The 20,696-nt window shown below is 36.6% G+C and overlaps 1 protein-coding gene across 1 annotated transcript in view; it reads right to left on the reverse strand.

Annotated features, from left to right (window-relative positions):
- The window catches only part of LOC104272190 (centlein-like), a gene marked incomplete at its 5' end in the record, with an annotated part of 94,176 nt that overhangs the window by 58,624 nt on the left and 14,856 nt on the right, over window positions 1–20,696 (reverse strand). Inside the window, 4 exons of the mRNA XM_009867118.1 lie at window positions 1,168–1,342; window positions 3,876–4,396; window positions 7,029–7,120; window positions 11,417–11,466. Of these exons, the coding sequence (XP_009865420.1) occupies window positions 1,168–1,342; window positions 3,876–4,396; window positions 7,029–7,120; window positions 11,417–11,466 (838 nt within the window). The remainder of the gene's footprint in view (window positions 1–1,167; window positions 1,343–3,875; window positions 4,397–7,028; window positions 7,121–11,416; window positions 11,467–20,696) is intronic.

Below are 20,696 nucleotides of genomic sequence, written 5' to 3' on the forward strand. Positions count from 1 at the left end.
TACAGTACCAACCAAGAGAGATCAAAGGCTTTTGGTTTCCCTGCTTTGTATATCCTTATTTAGGAGCAGCAGGAGATAACAGGAGTAGCATGCTCAGTTAGACTTTCACATATATCATGTGCACCTGCTCATACTGTGTATTCTACACCAACACATGGTTGCAGACTTTTCCTTTTTTTCTTCTGCCAGAGAAATACATCTTTTGATGGAAACCCACAATCAAGAATATATAACAAGACCACAAAGTTCATATTTGCTTTAAAATTTTGGAGATTTAGAAAATAAAATCTGTTTTCAAACTCTTCATTATATCACCATACATAACAGAATTTCAAACTAGTTTTCTAACAGCATGAAGTTGTTCATTGTTTCAGTATTCTATTTCTTGAACTAAGAAACAACAATATCTGCTTGTGTTTTAAATTCTAGCAAGGAATATAATTTATCTGAGTAAACACAGAAGGGAAAAAGTACTAGACACTGTTCAAAAGTCCAAAAATGAGTCATCCTTTACAGATTGTATGGAGCCCCTAAAGACCTGGGAAATGACAAGCTGGCCCTCTTCTATGAGAAAACAGCATAAAGACGTTAGGAATGAGACAAGACATTCAAATCCCAGACAGTGAAAGCAAATGGCCTAGGAAGAAGCGAAAATCCCACTCTTCTCTCGATAAAATCTCCCGGACAGAAACAGAGCCAAAAGCATCTTTCTAAAATGCAGACAACTCTTTCTGCACACACCAAACCAGCTGAGAGGTATCTGTGCTTGGTAAGCCAGCACACCGTTTCGCTACAGGGGAGGAGGGGATGTTGCTGTTTCCTATTCATGGGTTAGGTAACCCAGTTCTGTGTGGCTTTTCTAAATGAGAATGAGTTTAATGGGAAGTCTGTAGCATTCTTTGTCTGGACTGGGAGACAGCACGACTAGCCTACCATTGCTTTACATTTTTTAATCAGCTTTTGCACTCCTGACACCCTCTCCAAATACTTTTGCAGTTCAGAAAATATCCTAAATGCTAATGAAACTACTCTTGAACATGTGGAAGCAGATTTTCTTTTTGGTTTACAAGAAAAGTCAGATCAATTAAGAAGTGAACAGCAGCGATAATACTAGCTACTGAACTTCAACACTCTGCACAGGAGAACAAAACAAGTTATATTATATACCTTTATATTACACTGCTGTGTTTTGCCTTCTGAATGAACAATGGCGCAGGGCTTTCGACTATTTTGTATTTGGTTTTTTCCCTGTTGTTTACTTCTGGCTGGCAGCGGATCAACGTGTTGCGCTGTCTTCACAGTCACTGATTCCAAACTTTCAGAAGCTGATATTTCAGAGTCACTAAAACAGCACATTCAGGAAAACAAAATAGAGGTAAATGTTACAAAGCTCCAGACAGCCAATGCTTGAACACACAGAAAATAACACACGTAGGAAAGAAGAGAAATTGATATAATACCCAAACAATACTAAGTTGATTTATTCAACAGATGTTTATAAACACAATAAAGAAGAAATCTCTGAAATCGTCTTACAGACTTCTACTCTGTCAAATGGAATTTCACTCTACATCACACAGAGGTCTGAGACTTTGCTTCTTAAAGGACAGATTTTGTTACAGTTCACAAAAGTGACATACACGAAAAACTACTTGATATACTTCTAGCCTGTGAATGCCTCACAAAGCTACACTACATATCTAATTTCCTTCATTTTAACTTTTGATAACAAAACAAACGCACAATACTTCACTCAATAACTTTGTTTCAATTGAACTTCATTTGTAGTGCTGGCTGAGACAAACTCAGAAATCACACTTCATTGAAATCTCTCTCTAGCATCCTTTGGAGTGCTTCTAAATTCTGTAAACTTGGTAGTCCTTCTACTGAAATTGCCTGCCATGGAGGGAAATGACCTGAAACTGTCATTGTACTTTCAATTTTTACTTAAATTTGCACTCAATGTGCTTTTAATTTCCAGTTTTTCACTGCCTTGCCCCAGATTATAATTTGTTTGCTGATAAAAAGTCTATCTTAAAACATGAAGTCTTGGATATATCATTTTCTATACCATCACTGGCTATGCATCATCACTTGTGCAAATAGAATTGTGAAACAGTCCCTTGAGAGATAGTGATTTTAATTTGCTACTTTTTAAACCAAAATACTTAAAAAGACACAACTGAGTTCAAATTAAGTTGTGTCATCATAAAAATCAATGTTTTAGAGATAGAGGTTACTTAACCAGAGAAAACCCTTCAAATTCAGGAGTTCAACCAAAAACATGCTTATAGTTTCCAAAAATCTGTCCTGACACATTGGTATGCCTTATTGACTGATAAGAACAGAAATCAATGTAATAGTTTGAAGGTGCCACAGTAGCACAGAGATATTTCTAACTGTGTCCATGTTCCTCTCATCTGAATGCTTTCAAGGAATGTTGTACTTAGAAAACTGAAAGCTTGAATCAGAGATTCAGAGACAGCTACTAGTGATAAGGAACAGTATTTATTAATGAGTAGAAGATGGAACTAAATGCAGATACTTCTCTTGTTTAGAATGGCACTCTGAAATATAACTTTCAAAAATGTTCAGTATTTGACAAGAATTTCCTAATCCAATATTTCTACAGTTATCAAAAGGCAGTCACAAGAACTGAAGCAATACAATTACCTTCCACTTCACTTTAAACTCAAATTGCAACGACAATTTGTTTGCTCAATTTTCTTAAAAAGCAAAATACAGTAAATTAAATAACAAGCTCACTAATTGCAATAGAAAACCATGTTTCCCATAAAATCAGATCTGTGATATTAAACAGAAACACAAACAAGCTTTACATTAATGATAGCAACTGACAAATTACATGGGTTTTAATTTGCTTTCTCTATCAAGATACTGTGTTCAGGAATCCCCTATTTTGCATGGGGAGAAGCAGCAGAAGGGCTTAATTTGCCACTGTTGATTTGCTCCGTATGACATGTAATGCCTGCATGAAGCCTATTAAGACAATTCCATTTTCTCTACTCTTTTGTCATCTTCTCTATATTTTGGGTAAACACATTCTTGAGAAATTTCTTCTCATGTCTCTTAGGACAAAGTACTGAAAGACAAGGTGTGATACCCATTTAATTAGTAGTTTACTGCTGCCTCTTCAACTATATGTGGGCAAGTAGGAGCAGAAGCAAAAATTCTAAATGTTTATGAAGCTTGCCAGTACGATTTTCTGAGGGCCTTGTGACTCATGACTGGGACACTATGCAGTAACAATTACCTTTAAAGAAGTGATTTTTAACCATCATTCAATTAAAGTTAGTACAATGACTGTGCATAAAACACAGATGAAATAATTAGTGTGGATGGTTCTTAATTTAAAGGATGTTAAACAGCTTGTAGACATCTGCTAGCAAGTTGAAATGGGTCATTCAAAATTTATCTAACTAAATTAAGGGGAAAAAATGTTTCTCCTCCTGGGTCAGCATGTCACAAGATAACTAAACCGACTTAGTAGGCTTGCCTGGGAATCCTTAGCTGTCAGTGGTGAATATGCAAAGGGCCAGCAAATTAAATCAACCTGCCAAACTGTCAATTTCAAGCCTCATGACTGCATGAAAATAGCATCACTGGAAGAAATCAAGCATTGCCTTCTTTTGGGTTTCCTGGCACCTATTCAAATACTCATGCAGTTGTGGCTAATTTTGCATGCAAATTTCAGTCAATAAGCTCAGAACAAGACCTCCCAAGATATTTCAAAGGATCTGACAGTATTTTTTTTGAATACCAAATCAACAGTAGTTGAAATTCAATCTCCATTTGCTAGTACTTTACATATGCACAGTGTCCCCTCTACAGGGCTAAGTTAATGAGAGCCGTACCTGCTTTCACTCACATCCTCCCAGCCGTCCTTACTGAAGTTCTCAAATACATTACTCATAACCTTGATGGACTGTTTGAGAAAAGCTCCATGCTGTCCCAAAGAGCGTTTCTTCTTGTCTGTTTTTAATTTAACCTTGGTGCCTGTTATCTTGCAATTACATTGCCCAGAGGTTGCCATTGCTTTGGCTTTATCCAGCAAACACTTCAGCTCCTGCACTTGACTCAGCAAATCTTCATTTTCATTCCTCAATCTGTTAGCTTCTACCATCTGGCTCTTCAAAGAGGCAGCTTCTTTTTCCTGCTCATCAATCGCTAACTGAAGCTCTGCTTTGTCTTTTTTTATTTCACAAATCCTCTTAAGTAGCGTTTCCAGCTCTCTTTCTCTTGTGTCTGCATCTTCCTTTTGCACTTTTAAAGATGCTTCCAAATTATTTTTCTCATTCAATAGGTCTTTATTTGCTTCCTTCTGTTTCTTTAATTCCCTTTCAACAGATTTAAGTCTTCTTTCTAGTTGTTGTACCTGACAAAAGCAAATTTATCATTCACAATATTTCAGCCTATCCTGTAGAAGAAAAACTATATTTTCAAATGTATTTATTATATGACAATAATGTTACATTAAGCACAAGGACAAAAGCAATCTATAGTCCTTAATTTAAAAATAATTCTAATGTAGTGCAGATGAAAACATTTTAGCTGCAATAATACAGCTGTTGAACAAAGGGCAGATGGCAGAAGAAGTTAAAATTCCAGGCAAAGTGACACAGAAGTTTAAGTATGCTAATGAACCTTCTTGATGCATCTTGAGCTTATTACTGATTCGGTTATACATACTAATTGAATTTAAAAACACACTTTCAGAAGACAAACTATTTTGAAGTACAGATAGTTTTGCACTAGCTATCTAAATCAACAAGTTCTTTAAAGTGCTGTAAGTACATAAACTAAATATTAATTTGGTCTTCCAAAAAAACCCCAAAATCACAGCAAGAGACATCAGAAGCTTAGCACCTGAAGAATATGAAAGCTGAAATATGTTTTCTATTCAGAGAAAGGGAAAATCTGTGCTGACGCCACTTTACAAGCTTCTCAAATATAGTTTAAAGAACCATATTTTACCTACGTATAATGTGTTATGCTTCGTTTGTAAAGCTCTTTGAGGTTACACATATTCAAGGACATTAACAAGAAACTGATTCTCTGTGTTATTCTGGAATATTTGCTTAAAGTAACAACCAAACCTCATGACTCCCAGAAATAAGAGGAAATTTTAATTTTAACAGATACCAAAACAAACATCTAGTCTTTGGGATTTCCTCAGAAGTTTGCAAAGGACATAAGAGTGAGTTTTATGATCAGTAACCACGCAAGCATTTTAGAGAAATATTTTTGGCTGGTTTTGTACAAGCTCCATCCCACTCTTTCACTAGGGGAAGTAGGATGTGCTCTAGATTTTTCTGGACGTGGGTAGAAAAGACAATTTCAAGGAGCTATAGTACATTACATATGGCCAACGTCAGCTACTCACCTTGTAAAATACTGGCCAATTCCATGAGTTTGTAGCAATACAAAATGTGAAAACTTGCTTTCACATTGAAAATATTGAAACTATAATACTTCTCAATAAATACGACATGTTCAAACCACTCCCACAAAGAAGAGAGATTGCCTTATAGCTACATAAAGTTACTGGGTGAAGTTAGAAATAATAGAGATTTTTCCAGATGCTTCAATGAAGCCAAAGTTTATGATTAAAATCATAGTTTATACGTTCCTCCCCAATGATAAGGAGTTAGACAAGCACCCTTCTTCAACCACCTTCCTAAATTGAGATTCTGCTTTTTTTTTTTTTTTTCAGTTCTTTAAAGCAACTTTGTGCACTCACCAGCAGTTAAAGTCATGTATGACAGCTGGAAGGAAACAATGAATAGCTTCTATACCTATCCCTAAGGCACCATCTTAACTCTATATATCCATAGAGATAAAAATTATGTAGTACTTGCCAAACAAAATTATAGTTCTGAAATATAGATGATAAGCATGCATAAACTGTGTGACATTTCAGATGGTAGCATTCATATCATTTCAATTACTCACTCTATCTTAAGATAAATGAATGTGAGCACTTCCTATTCTGTGTGTTATTATTTTAACATGATGTTTGTCATTCAGTAATAACGAGATGACAGCCTTCATTGCCTGACCATATGGCAAGTGTTACAAGTATATGCAATCACATCATCTGCTGTAAATTACCATACTTCCTACAAGGTAATTCACAAATAACAAATAAATAGACATACCTGAACTGACATTCAAAGTTACAGATTTGTGTTTATTCAATTTAAGTATGCTTTTAAAGATTTATAAGTAATTAAACAAATATTGTTTTGCAAAATGACAAACAAAAGGCATGATACTGTTTGAAGGAAGTCTTTTCTTTGCAGCAAACAAAACATATGGTAAAATACAAGTGAGCCCTCTTAAGTGAACACCTGTTAACATACTAAACTACTTGGGTATATTACAAATATCAATACAAATAGCAACTAGTTAAGAATATCTTGTTACTGTATGAGGTAAAACATGTAGAATGTTGAGCAGTAAAGATTAAGTACTCATCATATTTGCTAAGCCAAAGAACACTAAATGCATATGGTACTATCAAGTGAAAAGAGTGATAAAGCCACATATGTAGAAAACACTTGCATATGCAATGTTGTGCTAAAATTCAAACACAGAAAAAGGTCGACTTATCACTATTCTGCATCAATTTTATTTTGTAGCAAGCGCTCTATGGAGATTTAACACCTGATATCCTGTAATGTTAAGTACCTAGCAAAAGAAATAAAAGTTTCTGAACTTAAAAGTGGTAAAATGCTAAGCATATGTTACTTCCAATTTAGATAATTTGTTAGTTTTTAACATTATATCTCTAAACATTCTTCTCATTTTCTCTGACATTAACCATGTTTATCTCACATGATAGATTCAAAGCTACTTCACCAGAATTAATTTCTGATGCAATTTTGGAAATCCATATTTTGGAATTAGAAAAGGAAAATCATCATGGCCTAAACGAATGAATACCGATTAATATATACAGTTCTTATATGAAAATTTTTTTCTGTTTGCTGAGTTTGGCGTCTTACCTTCTGTAATGTCTGATGTGAAACTTCTTTCATATTCCTCTTTGGAGTACTGTTCTTGACCCCATCACCTTTACTAAGTTTGAAAAGCAGCTCTGCCAGAAAATAAATAATACATCTCTGTCAGAGAATATATAAAATACATTGTGACATCTTGTATTTCACTAAAACAATACCCAGATATTTAAAGGAAACGCATTCTTTACTTCTGCAATTAATTATAATGCGGTCTATCTTCTTGACAAGCCTTTGGTCAGTTTCTAAAGAGTGACCTCTTTTCAAAGTGTTCCGTCACATAATTATGAACCTTTGTAGCATCACAGTATGTTTTTTTCAGAGTACAAGCTTTTCAAAGGTACAATAGATCTGCAGGTTAAAGAGGCTGTACTTTCAATTTTTATTCTTTTATAGACTATTCCCTCTGTGCCTTAAAAGCAGAATTCATTGCCTTTTTATCTACACAGTCACTCCCAGGTTTGTTCTCCAGGCCTTATCCCCTGCTAGGAGGATCAGAGTGATTGGTGAACAAAGCAAATAGTAACAGAATTATGATGGATGAAACTTTAAACCACTTTTTTGTTAAGTGAAAGATCATGTACTTCATCAGATAAATCACACAAATTATTCCACTGTAATACAGTGAGTTCAATAACAATTAAGAAATTGATACAACTAATGAGAGTGAACATGACTCTACGCAACACTCTCAGAGAGAGATGTGAACTTTCGGTACTAAAAATCCTACAGAAAAACACAAGCTAAAAATTATATCTATTCACAGAGAAGAATACTAAGAAAAAGTCTAAAAGTACTAACTTGCATGGTAAATCAGAAGTAAAAAAAAAGTTAAGATTTGAATCAAGAGTCTAACATTCACAAATTGCCCACTGCTCACAGAAATGAGCAATTAAACACCTCAGAAAAACTTTTTGTTAGAATATGAAATATTATGTTAAAGAACATAAAAATCCTCACACTTTAAAACACCACAATATTCAGATTTCTTTTCTTGCCTTTGTTCTCCCCCTCCCACTAACTTAAAGAATTCATCTTAAGGGATAAATACTTGTGCTACAGTGGTGGAGGTCTGCTTTAGAAGTATCGTTTCAAACCACAAGCAGACACTGTAGGTCACTAAAAAACTTTTGATTTATAAACAAAGTAAATGTAGAAGAAAACAGTGTTACTCTCTATAGATTCACAATCCTCTTGATATAAACAGTGACTAACAAGTTTGTTAGAGTGAATTAGACCTTTCTTTTGTCTTTGGAACATGTCATGGCCAATTAATACTTCTGGATTCATGAAATAAATGGAACACTATTCTAAAGATAATAAAAGCTGAAAAAGGTAAAACTACGTATCTGGGGAATATGTACCTTTACCTTGATATTAATATGTTAGTTCCCATGTTATTTCAGACTACAGTCCCCCAGCACAGTGGTACTGCATACATTTACAACATTCTTTAAGTAACACACAAAGATAATATGAACATGCTTTTCATCTTTTCTAAATATTCACTCATTTGAATGTCTGCTGCAGCTTTTATATCAGCATTTACTGTACTCCACTGAAAAGAAAAAATGATTTCCCATAGTCAAAGAAACTGATCAAAGCACACAAGGTACAATGTTTATTATGTGGATGTATTAAAATACAGTTTAAAACTCTATTAATAAACATATTATATGCAGAGAATAAACAGTACTACTGCAAAACAGAAAAGACTATACCTGTTCAGCATTATCACAGAAGTCACAAGCAGCACAAATTAAAGAAAAGCCAATGGTCACTGATGCATAGCCCTTTCCATTGAGCAGAAAATAAATGAACTTTTCAGTCCCCTTTCCCCTCTTGTCTTCTAATTGTTTTGTAATTTTTCACAGAAATTGGTTAGGGAGGCAATGAAAGAGCATTACCTGTAACTGTGTGTCTATGACAGTGGAGAGGTTCACCACTCCAGTCTACTCAGCAAGAAATAAAATTTATCCATCATACCCTTGCACAGAAGAATACCAAGTTCTCCCTCAAGGAATAGACCCACAAGGCATAAGCCCCACTCTCTTTAGTCATGAAATTGTCCTGGTCTTACAGAATTACTCTTACGTCCCACTGAGAAAACACAGTTAACGGTCAGATAACACTCAATGTCTAATTAATAGTCACCAAATCTAATGATAAGTTTCTTCAAGACCGCTGCCAAAATGATACTTGAATTATGATGCTACAGTTCACCACTGGTATTTCGAGAAAGCCTGCTCACACAGAGAAAAAAAACTATCAGTTTATAAAAAAAAACCAAAACAGAGTGGTGTATTAGCTACTCACAGGGGACCTACATGGACCTCCACACATTTGCTGGGGACAAGGTAGATTCAAAAGAAGTCTCAAATGAATCATAGAATCATAGAATGGCCTAAGCTGGAAGGGACCTAGGAGAACATTTAATCCAACCTTCCTGTCATGGGCAGGGACACCTCTCAACTAGATCAAGCAACACATGGGGACTGAGCGGGGATCGAACCTGTGACTTTTCTTTTAGTAAGACATTTGTTATTTTTCTGAAAAGGATTAGATGGACTCACTTTCCCACTTCCGGAGGAAATGGCATGAGTACCTGCCAACACATTCTTTACATTCTTACACAGAAAATGACATCAGGACCATAAACAGTGAATTTGGATTTGATGACCACTGGAAAAAAAAATTTCAATGGCAAAAAGTCGCCTTGGACACCTGAATCAAAATGAAAAGAAATTGGGAATGGCAGGAGCCGAGTTTCCTTTTCGCTTGACCTCCTTCATCTTTGACCACCAAGGTTTGAAAAACTACACAGAAGAGCAGCAAAGCAATCCAGTACTTCCTCCTGACAAACACAACTGACATCTAATCAAGCAAGAGGGTAGAACCTATTATTTTTAATACAGAGAAGCTCAGCCGCTTTTTTCTGAGAATTTATTCCTTGATATTTGAATGCCTGATGGAAACAGGTGAAACTGAACTCCAGTATCATTGATAAATTCATGTCAGGTTTACTTTTAGAAAAGAAAATGTACTTATTAAGTCTGAACAAAGTGTATTCAGACTCTGTGAAGTTTGGACTCTCAGAAAACAGGTAACAGACCTGAGGCTGAACTTTTATTTGAGAAGACAAAAGCATTCAACACCCATTTTAGCGCAGAGAGTGTACACACTTTCTTGGTGCATGAGCAAGGACTGCTCACATAGACACATTTATGCTCAAAGACGAAGATCCAGCTTTAGTTATTATGGTGTAGTCTTCTAGCAAATGTCAATCAATTGATAAAAATGTCCACCACACTGCAATACCCTAGGATTTGCAAGAGGAACAACAAGTAAATCACTTTTTATAGACTGGGTGAGGAATTACTTTTTGATATTTCAGTTAGGTAAAGTGTGAAAATTGCTAGAATCAGCTCAGTCTTACGTGCTATTGAAAAACATTGCTTAATACGTATCTTTGAGCTTGGTTTTGAATCTCATAAAAAAAATAATGTCCATCTAAATGATAACTATAATGAGAAATTCTGGAAAAGGTAAAAAAATTTTGCTTAACACAGTAGGTAGTCCCCATAAAACAACAATTAACCATTATTCCAATAACCAAACTGGAAGTGTGTAGCCACCCACACATTTTTAAAAGAGGCTATGTTTTAATCTGAAAAGATAATGAAAAAAAAGGAATAAAAACCTAATTGTTAAAGCACTAAACATGTCAAGAATTGGCAGTTTCAAGGATCTGACTGTTTTTTGGAAATACATGGTTATTGCTCAGCAGGCTCTCAACTCCTTCTCACCGCTGGTTGTTTTTCCACTTCTCTCTGTGCAAAGATTGACTAAATTCACAAAAACAAAGAGCTGATTTTTAACGTCAGTATTTGAAACCTTCACTAGTTCCCTTCAGCCCTGTGGCTGTGAGAACACATAAGAAGTAATGTAAAGCAAAATAGTAACCTTAGTCTTCAGCAGCTGGATATTTCTACTTAGTTTTATAGATACTATAAACCAAATTTAAAATAAAGGGGGAAAAAAATCTTTACTTTCTATTCCAAGTGGCAATATTAATGACAAAAAAGAGAACAGCCACCAACAGAAAATTGAGATAAAGAATGGTAAAACTTTATTGCTAAAGAGATGCAGAGTACTTCTCCAAGTCCCCGACTCCCTTTCCACAGTACTGTGTATAAGGAATTCACTACAGATGTGAGACCTAGCTTGACCATAACTACGCACTGCTGAATATGTTTCCCAGATTATTCAGGAACAGCAAATAATACAAAGAATCAGAGGAGTGATGAAGATACAATACTGCCTATCTGACTAAGACTTTTTTCCTGTAAATATAAACTCCTATATTGTGAACTTACCCCCAGATTGGTGTACTTTCATCTGATTCAATTCTTCTTCAAGATTCAGTCTAGAATAGAGGAAATAAAAAAGTAAAAACTGCAGAACAATCACAGAGATGCCATTAAAACCAAGAAAAAAATTAAGCCAAAACCATATCAATTTATTACTGGGGAAAATGTTATCAACACCCAGTAATTAGTTCTAAGCTGATGACACTTAGCATACTTCAAATATAAGAACTCATTTGTACAAGAGCTGATTAAAATTTACAAACATGAATTTGTAAAATTCAGATATAATGCTGGCTGTAACATACACTGGTCCTTTTGAGTTAAAGAAATGCTTGAGATGAAAAGGAGACCAGCAGGAGGTGGAATCCTGTTAAGAGGGGAATAAGTATTTAGTCTCAGGGGAAACCACCAGCCAACCTGATAACTTACCATTCTTCTTCTTCCAGTGACTATCTGAAAAACTTGCTAACAAAATCTCTTCTTCCCTGATCTCCTACCATATCACTACTTCAATTTATTCTGCCATATGGTCTGTACAACAAAATACCCAAACTCCTGGTTTTAGTGTTATTAAAATTAAATACAAATAAAGTTGCCAGTCTCAAAGTCAAATTGAGAAATGCTAGAATGAAAGACATTAATTTAAATGGTTCATTTATACTTGTATTTTCTGCCACAACCTTTAACTACATTTGCGCACTAAGCTGTAAGATTGTCACCTATTTTAGCTTAAAATTCTACAACAAACATTTAATATAGTCATTTAATATGTAGATTTTGCTTATAATATAACTCATATGCTACACAAACACACATTATTCTGTTCTAGCTTTATTCTGAAGGTTGGATTGCTGTTTTCCACACAGAAATTTCTGCTGTACTCTGAGCAGCAGCATGTAACTGCTTCACATGAAATTTATGCCTTACAAAATCCGTCTGAGATAAGGCTCAGAGATAATTGGGCCAAAATATCTGCCAACTTATGGAAAGAGTTTTAAAAAAGGTATTTCAGTATACACAGTATTTTAAACCACATTGTACATTAAATGCACCTCTAAGTAGTATCACGTGAAGAACAAAGAAATGAGAAACACAAAAAGTTGAGGTAACTTTCTTTGCATGACATATGACTCCAGCTATTTTCAGATCACTCAGCTGCCTTCACAGGTGACTTTCTCTGCTCACTCTTTTTTCAACTCCTATACTTCAGTCATCATCAATTTCTATAACACCGCTACCATCACCTTTACCTTCACACTGTCCTAACTCTTTGTAGCATGTTCACTTTTTGCACTGAACAGAAAAATGCTTCTTAGAAAAAACATTCACTCTTTACGTAATTAAAGACTGTATTCAACGTTACATGCTTCCTGGTTGAAATTCTATCTTCTAAACATGTTATTTTTCAACTCTAGAAACATTACTTGAATGAACACACATTTATGTGCACATATACATGCATACTGCCTCCCTGCACACTACATCACAAGTATGCAATGACAATTGCAGAGATAAAATAATATTTAACTTTTACATAATGATTTTTTCTAGAATGATGAAAGACACGCATAAATAAATTACATGGAATAGGTAAAGGGGTGCATTTATAGTCTCAATACCTGAAACACTTCCAAATAAATTCATTTGTCTGTGAAATCTTGTCTCCAACTGAAGTTATCTAGGCTGGAAATATTTCAGACAAGCCTAGACAAAAAAATCATAATGTGTAATGCAACATCCCACTCATACAAGTCAATGACGGGCTTACATGAACACTAAAAATGCCTAAATATGTTAGACCAGCGCTGGGTCCATTCATCACCAGTGCTGCATTTCCAGCAGAGGCAAAAGCAAATGGTAGTCAGGAAAGCCCACGAGTCTAACAGTTGCTGCAGTCTGATTTCAAATTTCCGTCCTCAAACTGGCATGTAAGTACTAAACTTTTGTTTCCTCTGCTCTAACTGGTTCACTGTTGTCAAAAGGACATTTCCTCCAATCTTAGAGTAATGGAATTTCTTTACATCCTTTCATGTGAAGCCTTGTCAAAACCAATTGGAAAAAACAGATCAGATTACTGTCACCACATAGTTACTGTCACCCTTCTACAATTCCAGCAGGTAAACGAAGCAGGATTTCCCCTTACAGGAGCCACATCGATGTTTTGCCAACATAGCCTCACCTCTGTGTCTGGGAAAATGACGGAACAGATCCTCCTAGAGGCTCTGCTATGGCACACGAAGGACAGGAATGTGACTCAAGACAGCCAGCACAGCTTTACCAAGGGCAAATCCCCTCTGACCAATCTAGCGGCTTTCTACAATGGAGTGACTACACCGGGGACAAGGGAAGAGCAATGGGTGTCATCTATCTGGACTTCTGCAAGCCCTTTGACACAATCCCCCACAACATCCTTCTCTCTAAGCAGGAGATTAGATGGGTGGTCTCTTCAACAGATAAGAAATTGGTTGGATGGCCACACCCAGAGAAGGTCAATGGCTCATTGTCCACATGGAGATAGGTGACTAGTGGTGTCCCTCAGGACTCTATGCTGGGACCAGTGCTATTCAGTATTTTCATCAATGACATAGACAGTGGGATCAAGTGCAGCCTCAGACAGTGTGCAGATGACACCAAGCTGAGTGGTGCAGCTGATATGCCAGAGGGATAGGATGTCCTCCAGAGTGACCTGGACAAGCTGGATAAGCGGGCCCATGTGAACCTCATGAGGTTCAACAAGGCCAAGTGTGCCTGGGTTGGAGAAATCCTTGTAATCAATATGGGTTCAGGGATGATGTGACAGGGAGCAGCCCTGCGGAAACGGACTTGGGGATACTAGTGGACGAAAATCTTGACATAAGCCAATCACATGCTGGGCTGCAGCAAAAGAAGCATGGCCAGCAGGTCAAGACAGGTGATTCTGCCCCTATGCTCTGGTAAGACCTCACCTGGAGTACTGTATCCAACTATGGAGCCCTCTACACAAGAAGGACATGGACCTGTTGCAGTATGTCCAGAGGAGGGCCACAAAAATGATCAGAGGGCTGGAGCGCCTCTCCTTCAAGGACAGTCTGAGAGAGTTGGGTTTAGATTAGATAACAGGAAGAAGTTCTTTACAATGAGGGTGCCCAGAGAGGTGGTGGAGGCTCCATCCCCGGACAGGCTTGATGGAGCTCTGAGCAATCTGATCTAGTCAGCAATGTCCCTGCTCACTGCAGTGTGGTTGGACTAGATGATCTTTAAAGGTCCCTTCCAGCTCAATGCATTCCATGATTCTGCTATTCTACCTGTGTTGATCTGTGCTCTCTCCCTCTCCTTTTTTGTTTCACTGATTTATTTTCCTCTTTTTCCTAAAGACAGACTGCCATTTTCTCAAGTATGCAAGCAGTTCTGCAGCTCCCTCTAGAGCCCATTTTGTAGATGGGAGTTACATCGTCAACAAGGACGTTACAGTTCAGTAATTTCATAGTTCAGCTTATTAACAACAAGATATTAATAAATAACTTATCTACTTGACCTCATAATTGCTGTACAGTTACTTCAAACAGATCTAACACCTTTGATCTACGCAAAACAAAGAATACATGAGTTGTTGGCATCTTCTTAACATCTTCAACAGATAAGATTGATGCAAAAATCCATTCAGCTATTCTTTTATGGCACTGCAAACACAGTGTATGCTTTTCTACAGTTATCAAAAAGCAAACTTTAAAAATGTCTAATTGCCTTCTTTTTCTCTTTATTGAAACAAAATTTTACTATCACAGCTTATGCATCTTTCAAAAGCACTCTTTAAGAGCTTTTTTAGCCTACTCAACTCCCCAGTTGCTTTCATCTTGTCATTGTTTATTGGCCTACCTGTTCTCACCAAGGCAAGCTTAAGTTTTAAATGCTGACCTTTTATCTGTGAGGGCCACAAAAACTTTCCCATTGAGTCTTCACTGACAGCTTTATAAGACTATTTTGGGATAGTAGTTGTGGGGTATTTTTTTATTCTTTTAATTGTAGTACATATTCTAGCTGGCTGCAGCTACAGTACCTTTCTTAACAGTCTCCAAATGTTCATAGGTTTTCTGTACTGCTTGTTCAAGTGCTTGGGGGATTGAAGGTTCTTAGACTTGATTTTTACATGGTTCTTTCTCTGGAAAGTGAATATCTCTACTCCAATTGATTTGGTCCCCTTCTATTCCGCTGCTATTGAAATCTACGTTTTCTTTAAAAAAGAAGAAACAAACAAAAAATAAGAAGCAAACATCACATGAACTCATATGTGGAGAAATAAAGGCCTCGACACTCTTCCTAGGAGTTACTGAGGAAATCATCCTGGAAATCATGTCCAGCCTCCTAATGGACAAGAAGGAGCCTTGAAACAGCTAGCATGGATTTACCAAGGAAAAAACTTGCTCTACCAACTTGACTGCCTCTGTAAAGAGATGACTGGCTCTAAGAATAAAGGGAGAGCAGGCAGCACCGTATACCTTGAATTTGGCAATGCATTGGAGACAGTCTTCCACCTCCTTACTGTCAAATAGTTGAGGTCTGAATTGAAAAGTAGGTAAGCTGACTGGGAAATTGGTTGGACTGTTACGCTCAAAGGGTGAAGATCTGTAGTGTGGACTCCAACTTGCAGCTTGCAATTAAAAGCATCCCTCGGAGTCCATACCAGAGATGGTACTATTTAATCTCTTAACAGCCTTGAAGATGGGTTAAAGTGCCTCTTGGTAAGTTCAGAGATGATATAAAATTGAGAGGAGAAACTGACACACTCACTAGAGGGCTGGACTGCTGTTCAGAGAGACCTTGTAGGGGTAAAAAGTGGGCTAACGGGAACTTGATGAAGTTCACTAAATGCAAAGTCCTGCCAGAACAACCTCTCACAAGAGAACTTTCTAGAAGACTGAGTGGCTAGAGAGCACCTTTGCAGAAAAAATGGGGTCCTTCCAAGCAACAAGTTTAACAGTAGCTAGTGACATGCCTTTGTGCCAAAACCTAATAACATACTAGCTGTATAGGTAAGAGCATAGTGAGTTGTTTAACAAAATTGATTTTATTCAGCACTTCTGAGACTGTATGTGTGGCTGTGTCTTGTTTTGGACTCCTCCACGAAAGACACTGATCTATTAGATTAAGTCTAGAAAAGGGACATCATGAAGGTCAGGGATTAGGCACATAACTTATGATGACACGGTGAAAGACTTGGGTTTATAGAGCCCTAGAAAGGTTCTGAAGTTTCCACCTCTTCCACCCTTTGTCAAAACTTGACAAGATGGTAAGCAACCTTCCCAACCGCCACCGCTATGAGCAGCAGACTGGACAAGATAGCTTCCAGAGGTTCCCTCCAAGCTACACAACAATATGCATCTTATTGTACTGAAGTAACTATTACAGAGAGGCTTTCTCTTCTCTCTAATGCTCTCTGAACTAGAGTTCTGTATATCACTCGAAATAAAATCCAAAACAGCATTTTTCCTTTTGGTTTATATGACTGATTGTTCTAGAAAAGTTTCTTATTCCATACAAAATTTGTATCTCAACATAATGATGCTGTCTCTCTGTGGATAGTTGCAACTTACCATGACTACAGCCTGTTCTTCACAATTTGTCGAATCTCACTTTGTATTTCTGCTTCACTGTCAGCATCCCAATGCAAGGATCAGCAGAAGAATCTCATCGCTACTTCTATCCAAATGCATTAAATAGTATTCCCTTTTTCTGTTACAGTTGTGCAATACTACAGTTAAATAATCCTCTTCATATGGTGCCACTCTCTCACCAGGTGACCCTACTCTGACATTCCTTCAAAGCTAGCACCTGGGCAACACTACACCCCGCAGATTACCCTCCTTCCTCCGGGTCATCAAGATGCCTACTGTTGGGATTGTCATCTGATGCCAAGCAGTCTAGCTCCACATATTTTTTTTGCTTCTAGCACAGAAGTATTTGTAAATTATTTCCTCATTCTGTTGTTTAATATGCCAGTCAGCAACTAGTAATAATATTTTAAAACAGCTTTTCTTATCTTTTGTAAGCTCCCACCTCCAACATACACTTCCTATTCCTGAAAAGAGTCCCTTTACTGCAGGAGTGTTCTTGGTACAGGAGGACAGACACATCAGCTAGATAGCAAGTCTCATCCTCTTCATGGTCTCCTCTAAGGGACTACATTCCTCCTGATAAACAGGTTGTTCCCCTTTTCCAAGATTTACGCTCTTTGCAGCAGCACATACGAAACATATCTAACATGCAGATAATTGTACATGTCACACTAACACCACCTGCATAAATTGCATTCCACTGTGGAGACTGCTACCTGTACCCTGAGCTTAAGTTTTTTTGATCTGGGGCAGCTTACACAAATGTAGCCTTCCTTTTTGAACCAACTACTCTCATCCTGTCCTATCCTATCCTATCCGATCCGATCCTATCCTATCCGATCCGATCCTATCCTATCCTATCCTATCCTATCCTATCCTATCCTATCCTATCCCATCCCATCCCGTCCTATTCTGTCCTGTCCCATCCTATCTGTTAGTTTCTTGTTTTTCTTCATTTTTACTAATGCCTGATACCTTAAAATCTAATCAGATTCTATACTGATTTCTATTCAACCTGTTCTTTCTGAAAAACATATGTAATACAACAAAACCTTAAAAATTTATTTTTCCACAGAATTTTTATGACATATATAATGCTAACAGAGAGAAATAAAAACATATGATCTGTATGGTCTTACATTCATCATACAAAAAAAGTATACGTGATTGTGTCTTTTTACCATTACTGTGTGTGATTAATTTTTTTTACTACTTTTCATAATTCTTTTTACATTTCCAAAGATAGAGAAAAAATTGCAATGTGAAGAACCATATACAGAAGCAAGTACTTCTTCTTTCCTGTTTGTCCCCAACTCAGTATCAAAATGTGCTCAATACATTTGACTGTTCTTGACATGCTACTCTAGCCAGAACTTGTAAAAAAAATAAAAAGCACCTGTCTATGGATTATAACAAAAAATACATATCTAGTTCAGTTCTCTAAAATTTGCCACGGAAGTATTGTAGCCTGCATTTTTACAAGACTGCAGCTCATCAAAAAGGAGGAAATGGTGTAATGTGGACTTCTTAAAGAGTACAATTCTTTGCAGAGACTATATGATTGCTACTTTCCCTAAGAACTAGTGAACATGATCAGTTGGAAGAAACATCAAAGAAGGGTCAAGTAAGAACTTTCTAAGGAGCAGAACGGGACTCTGAGGAATTACAGGTAACTAAAAAAGTCACACAAAAATGTTGAAGTATAATGCAAACCTAGAAGAAATTCCTCTGGCTGAAAGAATATACTGGCAAAAAGTAGGGATGAGCATAGCTATTTGCTTTCTAGTCTTTCATTTACACCATTATCTCCTTCAGTTTCCCTTTGCACAGGTGTGCTGACCTAATAAGTAAGAACTGATTTACCTTTATGAAACTCTCTGTCCCTCACCAAAAATATTTCAAGTGGGTCTGAAAATAAATGTCTGTGTTTTTTCCCCAAAAAACCGAGATTGCCTCTAGCAGATTATGTTTGACCCAACAGTCTTTTAAAGATCCATGTTCAACTCTTTTATGAAGCAGAGATTAGGTACCTGGAGACACCTGTGATCCAGCTGCATGGATTTCAGTGACATGAGATGCTTCTCGCACTTACTGAGGGTGAAAGAAGGATTGCCTCCGCAATCCTTCAAGTCAAAGGATCAGAAACAAACTCTGTGTGTGGTAAAACAGAATATAAACCTACTGGAACTAGAGAGTCAGAACAGCAGTGTCAAAGTTCAGATACTCTGAATAAGAGCTTCCAATACTGTTTTAGCAGGTGAAGCTAGTATTTGCTGTAATTATCTTAACTGTATGCTCACTGGATTTACTGCATCAGTTTTTGCATCGTTCAGTTTCAACTAACAAATCAAACAGCAGAAAGAAGCAATGTGACAGGTTTTGATCCTAACTGAAAGGGGATTTCTCTGTGCATTGAAAACCTTGTATTTGATTTAGCAAATGCTGGGCAAAGGGCAGTGTGTTTATGTCATCTGAAAAGATCCAAGACACAAACTGAAGCTGAGAGATGGGATCTTTGAAGATATTTCTACAGTAGAAAGGTAGTTTCTGTGTAAAGTGTTACTAGCTGATTGTAGTCCTGAGGCATAGACACTGAAAAGAAATCTTTGAACATTTGTACTTGCCTCCTCCATCTTCTGACTGTAGAAAAGCTGGGAGTTAAAGATGTTTCAAGAGTGGGCACTTTTGAGGATGATGTATGTGTTAGATGCCTTATGTTAATGTACACTTACACATGCTTCTAGCATTTTTTTAGGACTGTTTCACAATTTTCATGTTTTACAATTACATACAACTATAAGCTTGATTTAAAAAGTACAAAAAAACCAAAAAAGTATATTTAAAACTTTTTGTATCTAAAATGCAGTATTTTTTCTCCTGATAAATCCAGTAGATACTAAACAAAGTAAAAGAAATTTTAAATTTACATTGCAGATTAGATCAATTATCTTCCCAGTTTCAAATTATAATACTGAGTAGCACAACTCCTCTCCCAGTAGTGAAATTCAGCAATGAGTGTATTTAAGAACTGCAGGACAAGAACAAATCTACAAAGATTTGGAAGCAGTCCGCAGTCTGCTTTGAAACGCAGTAACATAGAACATGGAGGATGCTTTCAATTTATCCTTTCACATGTCTCCCAATGACAATATTTCAGCTGACAAGTGAGGTGTTTTCTAGTTCTCTTTCTCTTTTTCATACTATGCATGCTTGTGCTTGATCACGAAAATAAAATATACAGCATATGAAATTTATTAACATTTTTCAAGGAAAACTGATTTTCTGCCCTTTTAAAATTATTTTTTTAAAAATTCTATAGTTGTATTTAAGCTTGTATGCTATTTCAGTCAGGATAAATATTATCTCACTAATATGTCTACTAGACATTTAAAAAAACTCCAATGGTCTTTTACAGGAAACAGATTATCAGCTCTATTTGTACAGGAGAAAGGTAGAAAGTGAAGCTTGTTTAGAGATGATATCCATGTGCAAAAGGAGGAATATGATGTCTGTGATACTGAAGTAAACATACACAACATCAGCAAAAGTAGACGCCTATGGAAAAACCAAACTTAAACAACAGAAGTAATTATGGCTCTAAACTGAATACCTACAGCAATGTAAAACTTGAAAGAAAGTCTATGGTGATTATAGTAGATAAAGAAAAAAACTTGCTCTATAGACTCAGAAAAAAG

Source organism: Apaloderma vittatum, unplaced genomic scaffold (assembly GCF_000703405.1).
Source record: "Apaloderma vittatum isolate BGI_N311 unplaced genomic scaffold, ASM70340v1 scaffold14123, whole genome shotgun sequence".
NCBI classification, from domain to species: Eukaryota; Metazoa; Chordata; class Aves; order Trogoniformes; family Trogonidae; genus Apaloderma; species Apaloderma vittatum.